Source organism: Macrosteles quadrilineatus, unplaced genomic scaffold (genome assembly GCF_028750875.1).
Source record: "Macrosteles quadrilineatus isolate MER2022 unplaced genomic scaffold, UCM_ALF_1.0 Scaffold_2__2_contigs__length_208266976, whole genome shotgun sequence".
Classification (NCBI taxonomy): domain Eukaryota; kingdom Metazoa; phylum Arthropoda; class Insecta; order Hemiptera; family Cicadellidae; genus Macrosteles; species Macrosteles quadrilineatus.
Window position 1 is genome coordinate 47693100 of NW_026542595.1, and position 15986 is coordinate 47709085.

The 15986-nt window shown below is 34.3% G+C and overlaps 1 protein-coding gene across 6 annotated transcripts in view; it reads left to right on the plus strand.

Moving 5' to 3' along the window:
• The first annotated feature begins 1962 nt into the window (after window positions 1-1962).
• Window positions 1963-15986, plus strand: part of LOC128987600 (phosphatidylcholine:ceramide cholinephosphotransferase 1-like) — a 156368-nt gene continuing 142344 nt past the window's right edge. For 2 of the 6 annotated variants that reach the window (XR_008490253.1, XM_054408533.1), the window contains exons 1-2: window positions 1964-2187; window positions 10637-10943. Coding sequence is in view for 1 of the 6 variants with exons in the window: in XM_054408541.1 (XP_054264516.1) it covers window positions 10660-10706 (47 nt within the window). In the remaining 5 variants the exon portion in view is untranslated. Of the gene's footprint in view, window positions 2188-10636; window positions 10944-15986 lie in introns of those variants that run through there. The other 4 variants (XM_054408537.1, XM_054408541.1, XM_054408542.1 and 1 more) reach the window with 4 other exon arrangements.

Consider the following 15986-nt stretch of genomic DNA (forward strand, 5'->3'; position numbering starts at 1 on the left):
AACACACGCTTAATGTTTACAGCTGTTACATTAAGCAAATGTTATTGTACCAAAAGCTAGTGTAAAATGTTAGCGTCGGCTGCTAAACTGAAACCCTAAACTAAGAGTATGGCTTAAACTAAAAATTATTTTTCTTTCAACACAAAAATCATGAAAATCCGTCAAGCGGTTGATTCAGAACCGTGAAATAAAAAACCCTGTCACGTTTTCATATATACGATCTGTTGGCCTGTTCGTTAGTGTGGTGGTGCCATCAAAATACTAGAATTTTAACTATTAAATGGGTAAAAAATGAAGATAAAATATTAATATGACTATTGCGTACTTTACAAAATATGGTAGATTACCTTACTGCATACAATATTTTCTGTGCTTGGTACGAATTAATATTGCTTAAATAACAGGCTCCATCTCCTTTTGAAAACCCATTTGGTTAATATTCTAATCGTGACGAATAATCGCCATCTTTTTAGTAAACAAAACGCAATTTATTCCAAAACTATATGCGAGCCATCCCCTAATATGCAATGTTCAGAGCTGATTTTTTAAGGTTCGCGTTGGTGATATTCATGTTCTAGTGCATTACTATCCTAGAATTTGCTATTGTTTATCACCTGTGCGTATGCTAATTATCAGTACCACCTAAGTTTTTGCGGTGCAAGTCGTTGAATATCACACTTTATTCTATAGCTAACCCTGAAATATTCCGGAGCCATCCCCTAATACGCAATGTTCACGGCTGATTTTTTAAGGTCCGCGTTGGTGATATTCATGCTCTAGTGATTTAATATCCTAGAATTTACTATTGTTTACATCATGTAAATATGCTAATTATCAGTACCACCTAAGTTTTTGCGGTGCAAGTCGTTGAATATCACACTTTATTCTATAGCTAACCCTGAAATATTCCGGAGCCATCCCCTAATACGCAATGTTCACGGCTGATTTTTTAAGGTCCGCGTTGGTGATATTCATGCTCTAGTGATTTAATATCCTAGAATTTACTATTGTTTACATCATGTAAATATGCTAATTATCAGTACCACCTAAGTTTTTGCGGTGCAAGTCGTTGAATATCACACTTTATTCTTTAGCTAACCCTGAAATATTCCGTAGTATCCGATATTTGGAGCTATATTTTTTTTAAAGTACTTGTTCGTGTTATCTATACTCTAATAGTTAGCTATACTAGAACGTATTATTGTTCATAGCATTTGTAAAAGCCGACTATCAATACCCATTAAGCGTGTTTAATGTAAGTCTTTGAAAAACGCAATTTATTCCAAAACTATATGCGAGCCATCCCCTAATATGCAATGTTCAGAGCTGATTTTTTAGGGTTCGCGTTGGTGATATTTATGTTATAGTGCATTACTATCCAAGAATTTGCTATTATTTATCACCTGGGTGTATGCTAATTATCAGTACCACCTAAGTTTTTGCGGTGCAAGTCGTTGAATATCACCATTTATTCTATTAGTCACTCTAAACTAATCCGTTACACCCGGTGTTTGGAACTGATTTTTTAAGGTTCTTGTTCGTAATATCTTCAGCTATACCACAGATTAATACATCGGAAATTTAATAAGATGGCCGTGAAAATCTGTCTTATTTTAGGTTTATTAGGAAGTTATAAAATACCCCTACACTTAAATATTATCGTTCTATTAGACATTTTCGAACTGGAAAGTCCGTGACACAATACAGGTCTGTTGTCGTTTGGAGAGAGTGTACCTATTGTTTGCAATAGACAGTTTTACCATAGATAAAACATACTCCCTTTTTACGATCTAAACTCGTCAGATAGGATCGTCAGCTATCTTCAGGCAAGTTGTTGACTTTGCATTGCCGCCAGCCGGCTGCACCATCGTCCTTGTCGACGCACCATCGTCCTTGTCGACAGGTGCTGCCATCTATGATTGTTTTTATCATACTGTACACTGTACAGACGAATTTAATCAAATGACAAACTGAAATGAGAGTGACGTCTTTCATTGCGTATCTCACACTTTAGGACGGTCGTCTGCACGCGTCCGGCTATATTTATATTATTTTCGAGGCAAGGAATTGTTTGCTTTCTATCCATTTATTGTGATTTCATTCATATCAGTGCATATTTGATTGTGTATATTGTGCTAGATATTATAAAACCACTTGCCCTAGCACTCGCTATACCATCCATACAATGTAAGTAGGCCTCTTTGTAACTAACTAGCAAGGATCATAATATTCCACCACTTGTAAATAAAAACACCTGATCCAAAGTTATTTTAAGGAGTTTTACTTATTAGGCCTAGTTCAATCACACATCACTTAGTTCAGTTGTAAATGAATGTAATAAGCTAGTTGTCCCAAATCCATTGCATTAAGTTAGGCTAAGGTATAATACCTTTAACTTTAGCCCTTTTAACAAAAACCATTGGACAAAGTAGGCCTAGGCTGGCTTTGTCTTTTGAACCCTTTCAACCTAAACATGGGTTGAGTTCAATTATGCTCAATTTTTTTAATGCTCGATTAGCCTGAAAATAAGTAACACGTTCAAGGTCCTTCAACAAAAATTTCAAGTTGGTTTTGAATGACAGAGAATAGGCCTAGGCCTAACCAAATCTCCCAACCTCCAAAGTTCTGCCATAGACAGATTAGTTATGTTGGCCTGTTCCTCTTGATGTGCACATTGGACCTGATTGATAGACCCTTTTATGGGAATTTTGTCGAAAGGTTACCTCAGGGAACCATAGTAATCATTTGAAACTAGATTCTTACCTGAAAACAATGGTGCACAAATTTGTCTGCTGTCACAAAAACTGAATTAACTACAATACTTTGAATTTTATTATTGTGCTTCTTATTGTCTGCTTGTTCCTGTCGCCATTCCTGTACTGTTAACACGATAAACATTAAGTTTGTACAGAGAGGACAAAGAGGTAGAGGGATTTATAAATTCAACTGAACGTTGATTATGAACTACTTCAGTTCTTACTTATTTTAGACATTTGAGGTAGGTAGGTTGGGTGTTATTATGCAGATATAACCTAAAATTTAACTATGGGTAATTCCATATCAGTTCAACCAGGTCATCTCACCCACCATCTCAGAATTTGATGAAACTTGGCGTGTTTGTTCTAACCATAAAGATAAGTCACCATACCAAATTTTAACTCAATACCTCTTACCGTTTTCTTTTTATAGCCTTTTAACGTTTTTCATTTCCGCTAGTGCTAACCATCAGATGTCGCGGAATAAAACTTGTTTACTTTTAGAAAATAATTTATAACTTTTCTGTTTACTGAAGAATCTTCATGAAAATTCATGTACTTATTCTTTAAGACATATGAGGATTCCAGAAAAAATACTAATACCTCTTAGTTCTAATAAGGCTGAAAAAATTTCTTTTTTGTAACCTATTAATTTTTAAAACGCGAAGACATTGTTTAGCGTAAAATGGATTATCTAAGAAAGGGTATTAGATAAACACAAAAACCTTTTTTTACTAATAATCCTTATTAAATATGTAAGCTATCAGATGGTGCAAAAAAATTCATGGGGTTTTAATACCTTCATTGTTTTTTATTAAGTCAAAAATCAAATTATGAATTTATTTTTTTCCCGTATGATTTGAAACAGAACTGTAAGGATTTCAAGGAATTAAAATGCCCTAGACTTACACTATTACCATTAGAAAGAACTTGATAGGCCTAATGATTAATCTATATAAATAAAATTAGAGTTTTGTCTGTACATTGCTTAGAATAATGAACTTTTTGGTTATTTTTACATTTCATAGGTCAGAGAAACCGAATCAAACCTTATCTCAATTTCTGTCTGTCTGTCTGTCTGTCTGTCTGTCTATCTGTCATTCTCTTGGTAACGCTAAAATACACACTTTATTACAACTACTCCTCAATAACTATAGCACTGTCCCGCCTGAAACTTATTTTCCAAATACTATACATATATGAGATGGTTTTAGACGTATTTCATCGAATATGAGACAGTTAGATATTTAACAGTAAACCCTTGAAAATCAAGTTTTTGTCGATTTTTGACGTGGAATTTCTGGAAGCCCATGTTAACCTTATGAGAAATGAAATTATTGAATCTTAACAGCTGTTTCAATTAAACAAGTTGGTTCTGTTCTGTGATGTTCAATAGCATTAAAGTTACAAGGATTACCAACAGGGTGCAGCACTAGCACTATTATTTCTTTTACATTTATGACAACAGCTAATTTGCAACCTGGAGGCGAGTGAGCGTAGCGAACGAGCTAACCTGAAGGCAAGTGAGCGTAGCGAACGAGCTAACCTGAAGGAAAGTGAGCGCAGCGAACGAGCTCCAACATACAGGTGAGTGAGCGTAGCGAACGAACTTCAACCAGGACGTGATTGAGCCATGCAAACGAGATCAGATAGTAAAAATAAAAGTAAGCCTACCGTTATAGGATCGACCGGCAGACACAGAGGTAATTTAACCTTTTATTGATTGTCATACCGATCCGGAACAACAAAAAACAACATAAAATGAAGCTATGTATAATAGTTTGGCCAGCATATCTTAAAATATGCAAACCAACTGCTGTTCTTTATATAAGAAGGTTTCAACTGAATATTATAAGATCCCCGTGCGTAGAACGGGTACACAGCTAGTTATTACTAAATTAATATCATCATACAGTAGAACCTCTTTAATCCAAACTAATTGGGACCAGGGGTAGTTCGGACTAGTGAATAGTTCGGAATACAGAACATTTTGTTGTTTTTACATAACAATAGCTAAAACATGGCTAAAATTGATCTAAATTATTTTGGTGAAAGTGAAAAAAATGTTTTATAAATTAAAATACAGTGTTTATTTAATACAGTAGTAAACATGGTGAATAAACAGTACTGTACATTAAATACAGTATACAATAAAGAACTGCTGTACTGTGTATAGAGTACAGCAATGAGGGGTTCGGATTAGTGGACGTTCGTATTACGGGGGTTCGGATTAAAGAGGTTCTACTGTATTTTAACCCATAACTGTCTCAAGAACTTAAATTTAATATGTACAAACGCCATAGTTAAAATTATGAACAATAATGTCTTGTACTTACATATATATTTCATTTATTTAAGTATCTTAATTACATTCAGTACAGATGTACAAATAATTTGATGGAGTTTTTGAACATTTCTCTTCAATTGATCTCATACTGTACATTTTTCTGGGAATTTGTATGTTCTTCCTGTAGCAGTGTCTGGTGGATCAACAATTGCCAGTACGTGCGAATTGGTACAGGGCAAATGTCCTCTCGCTTAGGCCATTGAAATTATGGTGATGGCCCTGCAGGATGCATTAAAACTGTACTGTCACATCACATTCTTCTTTATTAAGTTCAGTTATGACTCCGAAGTACCATCGATCATCATATGTACAAGCCACGTAGGTTGATGGATTTAAAAGTTCTTCTGCCACAATTGGTAACTTCTTCCCTCCAATCATGTTAGTAAAAACTCTCATCTTGACTCATTTCAACAACTGTGATGTGGTGATCAATGACATCACTAATGAAGTTTCTAGCAGACTTCAGCTAACGTAGAATTCCTGTATCGGATTCATGATTAAGGCGATATGACCATGTTACTCCCTATTTCAACCTGCTTTCATTGATGAAGTTAAATGAACTTCGGGAATTTCACACCCTCCGTCTTCTACACTCCATTATCAATAGTAAAATTTCCAAGTATTTATCAGATAACTTCCATTTTATTTCTAACATCAGTACCCATGCCACTCGTAGAGGCTCTCACCTTTTATCTACACCAATTCAACAGTTTTAAATCAATCTTTCTTGGTATCGGCAATTTGAATGTGGAATTCTCTTCCTGATCATATAAAACCCAGAGAAAACCGTGCGAGGTTTGGGGCAGAGATAAAATCTATTATATTGAACAGCAGGTGTGGGTGAGTCTCTGGCGCTGGTGTGACAGGTTGTTGGCAGCTTGTGTGAATGGGATTTTTTAGGGCTACTAAATTGAATTTCTTCATGATTTCTTATTTAACATATAGGACTTTAGATTATTTAAATTTATTTATATAAGTGAATAGTTTTTAATTGTTTTAGAGGCTAAGTGGTAGGGAGGAATTGTAAGTCCTAACTTGAACTCTTAAAAAAGACATTTTTCATTTCATTCATTTCATTTCATTAAACACTTGCAATATAATATTTAATGTTTCATCAAGGTGCACTAGATACTGACTGAGCAAAGACCTGCAAATAACAGTAGCCTACCGGTACAACAATAGAGTTTCATGTTAAGACTTGAAAAAACCTGTTGCCACTTGCTCAGGAAGCTCAAGCCGCGTTTACACCAAAGTTGACAACCAAAAGTTTACAACCAAAAGTTTACAACCAAAAGTTGACAACTAAAGCCGCGTTTACACCAAAGTTGACAACCAGGTTGTCGACTAGTTTCGGAAACTTGTTGCTTTTTCTACAAAATGCAGCAACTTTTTCCGTCGTCAACTAGTGGAGCAACAAGTTTTCCACTAAATTTTGGTTTCCCGCGGAGAGTCGGTAAGATCAAAGAAAGTTGACAACAAAAAGTTGAAGACTAGTTGCTACGCGCTTTGCGCAAGCAACTTGTTGAAAACTAGTGGAGAATTATTCCCCTTCCCATATTGTATACATATTGTAAATGTGTATTATTGAATTATTTTAATTATTATAATAGGGTAAATGTTACGGTAGCTATCTTTCTAACTTATTTTAATACAATTATGCCTAATAAAGATTTTCTGATTTCTGATTTCTGATAATAACTCTGGATGTGTACAGAGCTATAGACCACGCCTGTGGCCTGATTTTGATTAAAATTTGTATGTAGGTACTAATCCATAATATCTCCAGGTACCTATTTTAGAATTTTTTATAGAGATTTTGATTTTTAATGGTGATTTTCCCATAAAAAGACGGAAAATTTGATTTTTTCGGAAATGGCCGAAACGACTTTAATAAAGACTTAGTATGATAAATAAAGACCCTTGAATTACTACCTTTGAGGTCCTTGTAGTTCTAAACAATATACAGTCGTGCAGCGACCTAATATCATAGTAACATAGTTACTAAATACCTATTAAATATCATTATTACTCTAATCACTTATCAACGATAATGGTTGTTGACAAGCTAATGGGAGATAGTATGTGCCAGATTGCTGATTCAATAATGTAACTGAAGTAAACATTATTTTCTGTTTAGGAATGATTGCACCTTCTTCGTCCGACGACATCCTTACACACTGTACTGATTATTACGCGCCTATTCTTTGGCAACAAGTTTTCCACTAGTTGCTCTAAATTAGTGAGGAGCAACATTTAGTTGTCAACTTTTAGTTGTCAACTTTTGGTTGTAAACTTTTGGTTGTCAACTTTGGTGTAAACGCGGCTTAAAAGTTTACAACCAAAAGTTGACAACTAAATTTTGCTCCTCACTTATTGAGAGCAACTAGTGGAAAACTTGTTGCCGAAGAATAGGCGCGTAATAATCAGTACAGTGTGTCAAGGATGTCGTCGGACGAAGAAGACGCAATCGTTCCTAAACAGAAAATAATGTTTACTTTAGTTACATTATTGAATCAGCAATCTATCTAAAACTTCTACTATCTCGCATTAGCTTGTCAACCACCATTATCATGGATAATTGATCAGAGTAATAATTATATTTAATAGGTATTTAGTAACTATGTAACTATGATATTTATTAGGTAAAATTACAAAAGTAACATTGGAATCGTAACTTTTACAGCAATCAGGCTGCAGCAATAGTGGGGGGGGGGGGACTATATTTTTTAGAACGATAAGGTACCTCAAAGGTCATTCAATCAAAAACTGTTTTTAAAATCCATTTTTTGTTTTTTCATAGGGTTTTATGGGAAAATGACATAAGTTACAATAACTTATGTACAATACGTATGTTACAATAACGACCGTAATTAAGTACAGGAATGGGAGTTATACTATTTTGTTCAGAATTTAAAGGGTGGCTACAACATACTAAATCTTTATTAAAGTCGTTTTGTCCATCTGCGAAAAAAATCTAATTTTGGCTTTTTATTGGAAAATCACTATTAAAAGTCAAAATTTCAAAAAAATTCTAAAATACCTGGAGATATTGTGGATTAGTACCTACGTACAAATTTAAATTTTGCTGGTTCGATTCCAAGTGATATCGTAATCGTGTTGCCATTTGTCATTGGGCTATCAATTAATGATGCTTTCGAACAACATGTCGACGTTAGATAGTAACAGGACCAGGGTTTGGACCGCTCCCTAAGCTTTTTCCTACAGTTCCCATAAATGCATCTTTTTTTACCCTTGTTAACAATATGAGAGTTCCCCCGAATGTATTTTAAATGACATTCAGGTGCATTCCCATATTGCTTAGGGTGTTCAAATGGTTTGTTTGGTTTCCAAACACATAGGCATCCTAATTTTAGAACATTACCGTGGCCTCATAGACATTTCGTATAAAATTTGTATGATGAAATAAGGAAGAATAATCCAACAAGAGGCCGAGGCATTTGACAAGGCTTAATAATGTCAGTAGTTTGTCATCAATTGTTGTCATATTGATTGGTGGTGACTACAAAAACATTTTACTATGCTACAATAGGTTGTACATAGGTTTAGCTTTTCCCAATCATGAGGTAATGGAAGGCTTTTGTATCAAGCCCTCAGAGGGCTAAGTAAACACATTTTACAGCAACACGATGTTTATTTATATCAAAACATATTTTCCACATCTAATTTTTATTAAAGGTAGGTTCCATTTAAGACTAAAATATTAAGCTATTGCTCATGACGATTATATTAGTTGCTTTAACTAAAGAACTACGGTATAGATTTGACAAAAACAGGCAAGAATAGATTTAAATTTTAAAACCCTATACTTAAAAAAATATGTTTAATATAACTCTGCGGATAGGCTACTAAGTGATTGTAAACTACAGTATAGCCTTTTGTAAATCAGGTTTAAAGGTATGTTTTATCAAAGGCATGTAGATACTAAAAATGTTATGAATTTCCTTTGCTAAAATAATTTTGTTCATAGTCTATGATTAACGTTTTTGAACGAGTTAGGTACCAAGGTACCAGGTTATTTAACACCTTAACTTTTATATTTTCTTAAATTTAGAATAAGCATATAATAACAACTTAGTTAACAACTTATTTCTTTATCATTTTTACAAATGTTAAAACATTTCTTGTTAGTCATCACCACCTTACTCTGTTTTATTAATCGGTGATTTGAATGTGTTGAGTGATACATTTCCCCATTCATTGACATACGGTTTGTACAATGTGAAATATTTTGATGTGTCAGGAGGTGAGCGTTTAGATTTGTGTTGAAGCTTGTTTTTTTCACATAATTTTTTGTTCAAGTGAGCTATTGTGTGGCATTACCAAATAAATATGGAAAGGTGTTGAAATTGGTTAAAAATTAGTTTATAAACGCTTTATATAAGTGTCTTTTGAATAATAAAATCCTTATCCTTATATATAATACGTGAAGGCGATTTCTACAAAACACTATTCCTCCGTTAATGGACGGATCTTTACAAACGATGTTTCAAAATTAGTATTTTTTTTGTGTAGACGCCCTCTTTTACCAATTACTTTAATAAAAGTCCTCAGGCTTTGCCCCACAGGCCATCAAAATCCCAATGTATTTCTTATGAAGAAAAAATTTTGTTTACTTAAACAGACAAATAATTTGTATTAATTGCATACAAAGAATACAAACTGTTTACTATGTACAGCTGTTCATAGTAAACGCATGGTACACACAAGAGCATTCGTTTTCAGTTTCTATAACTGGAGTGGAGTGATTGATTACATTATCTTCAAGTTAACTCTTTTAAATCATCGGAAATCATGACTGTTATTAGTTTTGAATTAACGCCTGTAATACTTTGCAATTGGTCGGATTCGAGCAACAGGTGCACTAGAACAGGTATAATACGTAAAGGCGATTTATACAAAACACTACTCATCCGTTAATAATGGACGGATCTTTACAAACGATGTGTCAAAATAAGTATTTTTTGTGTAGACATATTTTTTGCCCTCTTTTGTGATGATAACACATTTAAAAATCTGCATTTAAATAACCAATAAGTACGATTGAGCTTTGCCTATATGTTTCCTGGTAAGTGTGTTGTAACTGTTTCTTATAGGCCTAGTATATTGAAAAAAGCGACTTATTCTTTTCTGCATTCTCACCCTGAAGCGAAGCACGGGCAGAGCAACTAGTAATAAATAATAGTTAAACTCTACCAACGCTACCTAATAGATTTAAGGTCTGTAATGATGACATATCTGTAGTTACCAATCCATTTTGCTGAAGATCAAAGTATGTACCTACTTTTTAGAACTGGTGAAGAAGGCATATCCTGTTCACTGTTTGTCTTGCAGCATTATTGTATTACAGAATTTAAGTCTGATATTGGTCAATTAAACCTTGTCACTTAAGGTTATTTGTAAAAAAAAAAAACACAAATAATATTACTATTAATATGAAGAAACTGAATAGGAAACTTGATTCATAATTATAAGAAATAAGTTATTATACCCTATATATTTTGTTCTGTTTCAGGTTTGAAAATTCCACCCCGAGCTATGTCCGCTTCAGAGAAACTTAAACTATTAGATTTCAACTGTTACCGGTGAGTTGATTTGTCTTGGATCTGGTGTTTTGTCTTGTTGCGTGATGTTTGGTGTCGCGTGAGGTCTCGAGGTCGCGACTGGGTGTTAGGTGTGTGACGGACCATTGTAGAGGTTATGTGGAAGCCTCAAGAGCTTGTCGAGTCCCCTGGACATTCTATCCGATGACCCATCCGTCGGGCCGACCCGGTCCACCCCAGCCTGTCTACTGAGCCAACATGTTTTGTTATTTCATCAGGGTAAGTCTGTCATCTCTTAGTAAATGCACTGTTATACAGCTTACTGCACCTCTATGTCTCTGATAAAATCAAATCAACTTGACAGTGGTATGGTATGTAATTGAAAACGTCAGTAATCGTGTAGACCTTTTGTCCTGTTATCATATAAGAGGGATTTCCAATAATATATTGTATTTTCTCTAGTGTAATAACAAGTGAAAAAGTTGTAATTAATACAAACAATCTCTTATATTAATACGTGAGGGCTGTTTTTTGTGAACAAAACTCCTCCGTTATTTCTGGACTGATTTTAACGTTTGAGGTGTCAAATAATTTGTCACAATTCGTAGTTTTGCATAAAGATTTTAGAATTTAAAATCTCTTACCCTTAAGGGTCAAGACACTCTCAAAGGTCTCATTTCCCCATAAGAATTACATTGAAAATAAATTGAAAAGCAAAAACAGCTGTGTATAAAAATACCCCCGCCGCAACAAACGTGCCGACTAAGCGAATTTCCATTTGTCTGAATTCATTTTCAACTAAACCTTTTTAAATAACATTAGGTTTAATGAGTACCTAGGTTTGCTGTAACAAGGAAACAAATAAAGTGTATTTTTTTGTAAAATAGTAATAGCCTAGTATAAAATAAATAAATTTGCCAATTATGATCAAAATATATCCATAAACAAGCAAACTACAACATTTTACAATACTCTCCATAATAGTATGGGAATTTTACATTTACATTTTTTTGAATTTTCTCTGTTACCAATAACCGTACAAAAACACTTTGATATACCAAATTATTTGTTTTTTTAAGCTCTTTAAAAAGGTCTAGAGATAAATTAGGAAATTTTGTGTTTTGAGGGTCAAAAATGAGAAAACCCATTTTTTACCCCATTAAACCCCCCGTAAAACCCCGTTCCCATGGTCCAATCATGCTGGTTCGCGAACTCATTCAAGTTTATCCCGCCTTACACCTTTAAACGAAATTTCATCAAAATCGGACAAAAATTACTCAAGTTATCGCGTTCACGGACGTATATATATATATAAATCTATGTATATATATACATATATAACAATTTGAACGAATGGTGTTTTTGGCCTCTGGGGACATCAAAATGAAAAAGTAAATCGGTCCCGGGCCTAGGTCTCACGGTGCCACCTACGGTAATTTTAGCTACTTCCCTATAGGGAAATTCGCTAATAAACTCACCAGCTTTTTGGGAGTAAATATTGATGTTTGTAATATTTAGGAGTTTATAAACAAAACCTAAACAGTTAATCAGTTTTGTTGGAACAGAAAATTTCTTGAATTTAAAGGAGAAATGTTGAAAACAGGAGGAGGAGACAATTAATAGGGAATCTTATTCTTATCAGAAGAGTAGAGGAGAGGCCTGGTCTCACAGTAAGGAATCCAGGTACACAATCACTTCTGGGGATGAATAACTTTTGCCAATTATGCTAAGCAAGTTATTTTGGAAGTAAAAAAAAAAAAACATGAAGAATATACACATAATATTGTCACAGTGGTAAAGTAAACCTACCTAAAGTCAGATCAAATAAATACATACAAGAAATGTTTACTGGTAACAGATTTCGGGAAACATTTGTAGAAAACACAAAAAAAAGGCCGGGTCCAAAAAATTCTAAAATATTTGTACAAGAAGCGTTTATTATTTCAAAGCGCTATTAAATACCGGGAGTATTTCAATTAGTTACATAAGCATTTAGTCGGGTGTTTTAGACTCATCAAAAATTATGACTGTTATTACTGCAGTTTTAAAATAACTTCTGTGTAATACCGGTACTTGACAATTGCTCGATTTCGAGCAACAGGTACACTAGTATTATTTATATCGGCTTAAAGTTATCTAGCTTAAATTACCCAGAATTGTTTAGAATTGAAATAGCAGGGCTTGCACTACAAATTTTGACTGAAATCTCGGCCACTTAAGTTTGTTTTTTATAAACTTCAATTTGCAGGCCTAATCTTAACAGTTCTTAACGCCTAATCTTAACTCATTTAATATTTTTACGTTAATTGCAAGCGCAACAATATAGTCAATTTGAATTAAGTCACTAGTAGTTTTCGGTTAAGTAAAACGTTAGCCAGTTCAAAGAGCACGCTAAGAAAGTTAACTACAGCTATAAACGGATGGCTGGGAAGCTAGAAGAATAATTTCATTGTGTTCCTTTAATATGTTGTATGTAAATTACAGAGATGATGGTGGAGTAAAATCTCAAACTAAGATTTATCAAGTTGAGGAATGCTCAACTAATTGCTAGCTTACATAACAGAGACAGTGAGGAAGGCTTGAGCGTCTTGTTAAAACAGGATTTCCGTACATAAAATATATTTTTCAACATTTTTTGTATTGCTGAACTCATTCAAAAAGCCTAACCCTTTTGGTATGCAAAACTAGGAATAATAGCTGCTGGCTGAAAAAAAACCAAGTATGTATAAACATTTTAGGGCTATAAGGGCATTGGCAACATAGCTCTTCTTATAGCATCTCATCTAATGTCTCTTCTCTTCTGGCACTCTTGCTTTCCGATATAGTCCTACCCGCCTTGTCTTCCAAAATCCTAATCCTTTCTTCAATTAGCAGGTCGAGTAGTATGGCTCCGGTCAAAACCCTAATCGTATCATGCAATACTGTGTTGTATGATACTATTTCAGCAAAACTCTTATTTGCAAACTCAAAAGTTTCCATTTCAATCTTATCTTCCTAACATCCTTACACCAGAATTGGCATCCGTACAGCATTGCTGGCTCTACACCCTTTGTACAGCGTCATAAAATGCTTACCAGTCATGCCTCTATTGGCTCTGGCCTGCTAATTTCGCAAAGACTCCTTTAATTTTTTTGCACATTTCCACATGTTTTTCAGTCATTCCTTTACCTACAGTCACTCCTCAAGCATGACGACATATGGAGATTCCTTACTTAATACAACAATGGCGTTTTCCAGAAATTTTGGAACCCGCCCATCCTTTCTTCCGATATAATCAAATATTCTTTTTGGAGATGAACATGCTTAAAATTAATTACAATAACTTCAATAATCATACAGAAGAATGCAAACAAAATTTTAAACCACAAAAACAGAGTAAGTTTTTACCTTTTCAACAAATCTAATAATTCATTATAGCTCGTATGTCTCCATTAATTTAAATTTTAGTACAACAAGCTGTTTAAAATACTAGTGTAAATTTCAAATTATTCATCCGTTCAATTGTAAACAAACATTTTCTCCCTAAGAATAACTCGGGAATTTCTAAGGCCACTGAGGCAGAGCCCTGATGGAATTTCAAAGATTTTTTGCTTGATGGCAAATTTACAGGCCACGACCTATCCAATAACACCTTAAACATGGTCATCGGATGTGTGGCAACTTCAAACAACTATCAACAAATTAATGTTGGCCTATTAAATATATAGATGTAAGTTTTTTTAACTAAGTCAACTTTTAAGTAAGCTTATGGCTTAAAAACTTAATCGTATGTTACAGTTTTTTCATACATAAATCAGCCACTCCTAGCTATAAAGAAATATATTTGTTTCAAACGATGTCCAATTAAATTTTGTTCCTGAATCCAAAGGTCTTATATCTCACAGAACAGATTAAACATCCCATTTTACTCTTCGGTGTCCTCTCCGTTGCGAACACGGGTACAGCAGCTAGTATATAAGTTATATACAAATTTGAATGAATAGTGTTTTTGGTCTCTGGGGACATCAAAATGAAAATAAAAATTGGTCCCGGGTCTAAGATGCCACCTACGGAAATAGCTACTTTCCTATAGGAAAATTCGCTAAAACCGTGCAAAATAGAAAGTTCATGTGCTATAGAAGTGGTCTTACCGACTATTATGAGAAATTACTATATTTTTTATGGAAGGGGGGGGGGTTAAACAGATATAATACCACGTTCCTCAAATATTTCGGATTTGGCCTATTAGGACTATAGGCACGGCCACCTCTAATACATATTAGAGGTACCTGATACATATTACATACATATCAGAGATACCTGTATTAGAGGTGGCCGTGCTATAGGCCAACAATCCTGCTAGTTTTAAGTATCTAGCTCAACTCTTAAGTGCTTTAGCCCAATACACGTGTAATGACTATAAAAGAGGGGGGGGGGGGGGGGGGGCATACAAGGGGTTAGTTTAGTTGAAATATGAAACATTTTAGAAAAATTAGTGAGTTGTACTTAAAACTAAAAACCGTGCAAAATTTCAAGTCCCAAACAGTCATCTCCCGATGTCATCAAAAGTGAATAGTCTACGTTGGTAATGGAAGCCCATCATCTAGATCAACCAAATATTCAAATAGTAGGTTAGTATGGTTATTGGAATAGGCCTACCTATATAGGCGTTGTGTGTAGTAGGCCTATAATTTCCATCCTTATAGTTAGTAAAAATATATACATTTATCCTTTACTTCATACTAGTAAAGTAGGTATACTTTATTTTAAGTATACTAGCATGGATTACCCATTCTTACCTCTTATCTTATTTGATTTGATAATGATTAAACTACCTCCCCTAAGTGAATAACTACGGTAGCTGATGAGCAAGTGTTTTGTTATCAGCAATTCAATAATATAAATTAATTGGGGACCGAGCTGGTCTAGTGGTAGAGCCTAGGGCTGCGTAGCCAGAAATCGTGTTTAAATCCTGCAAATCAGTAATGGATTTTATTTATGTGAAAATGGCGTCACCGTCTAGGACTAGCATGAAGTATCGTTAGGATGGATTTACCATATCAATAATTAAAAGTAATATATAATTTCTTCAATTTTTCCTCTGGAGAACAAAACTAATAAATTACACACACACACACCCATTATCTAATATAGCTTTGTGGAAGAGGCTCAACCAAAGGAACATCCATAATTCCAAAGTACCCATGAACTTTTGAGAAAACTAAAAGTCACACCCCCATAAACCATATACTTAAAATGATAGTCATACGAGAGACCTTGCACAATACTATCCAATATTTCATAAATTGCCCTTTAAGGTCGTAATTCCTTTCTAAAGGGAAC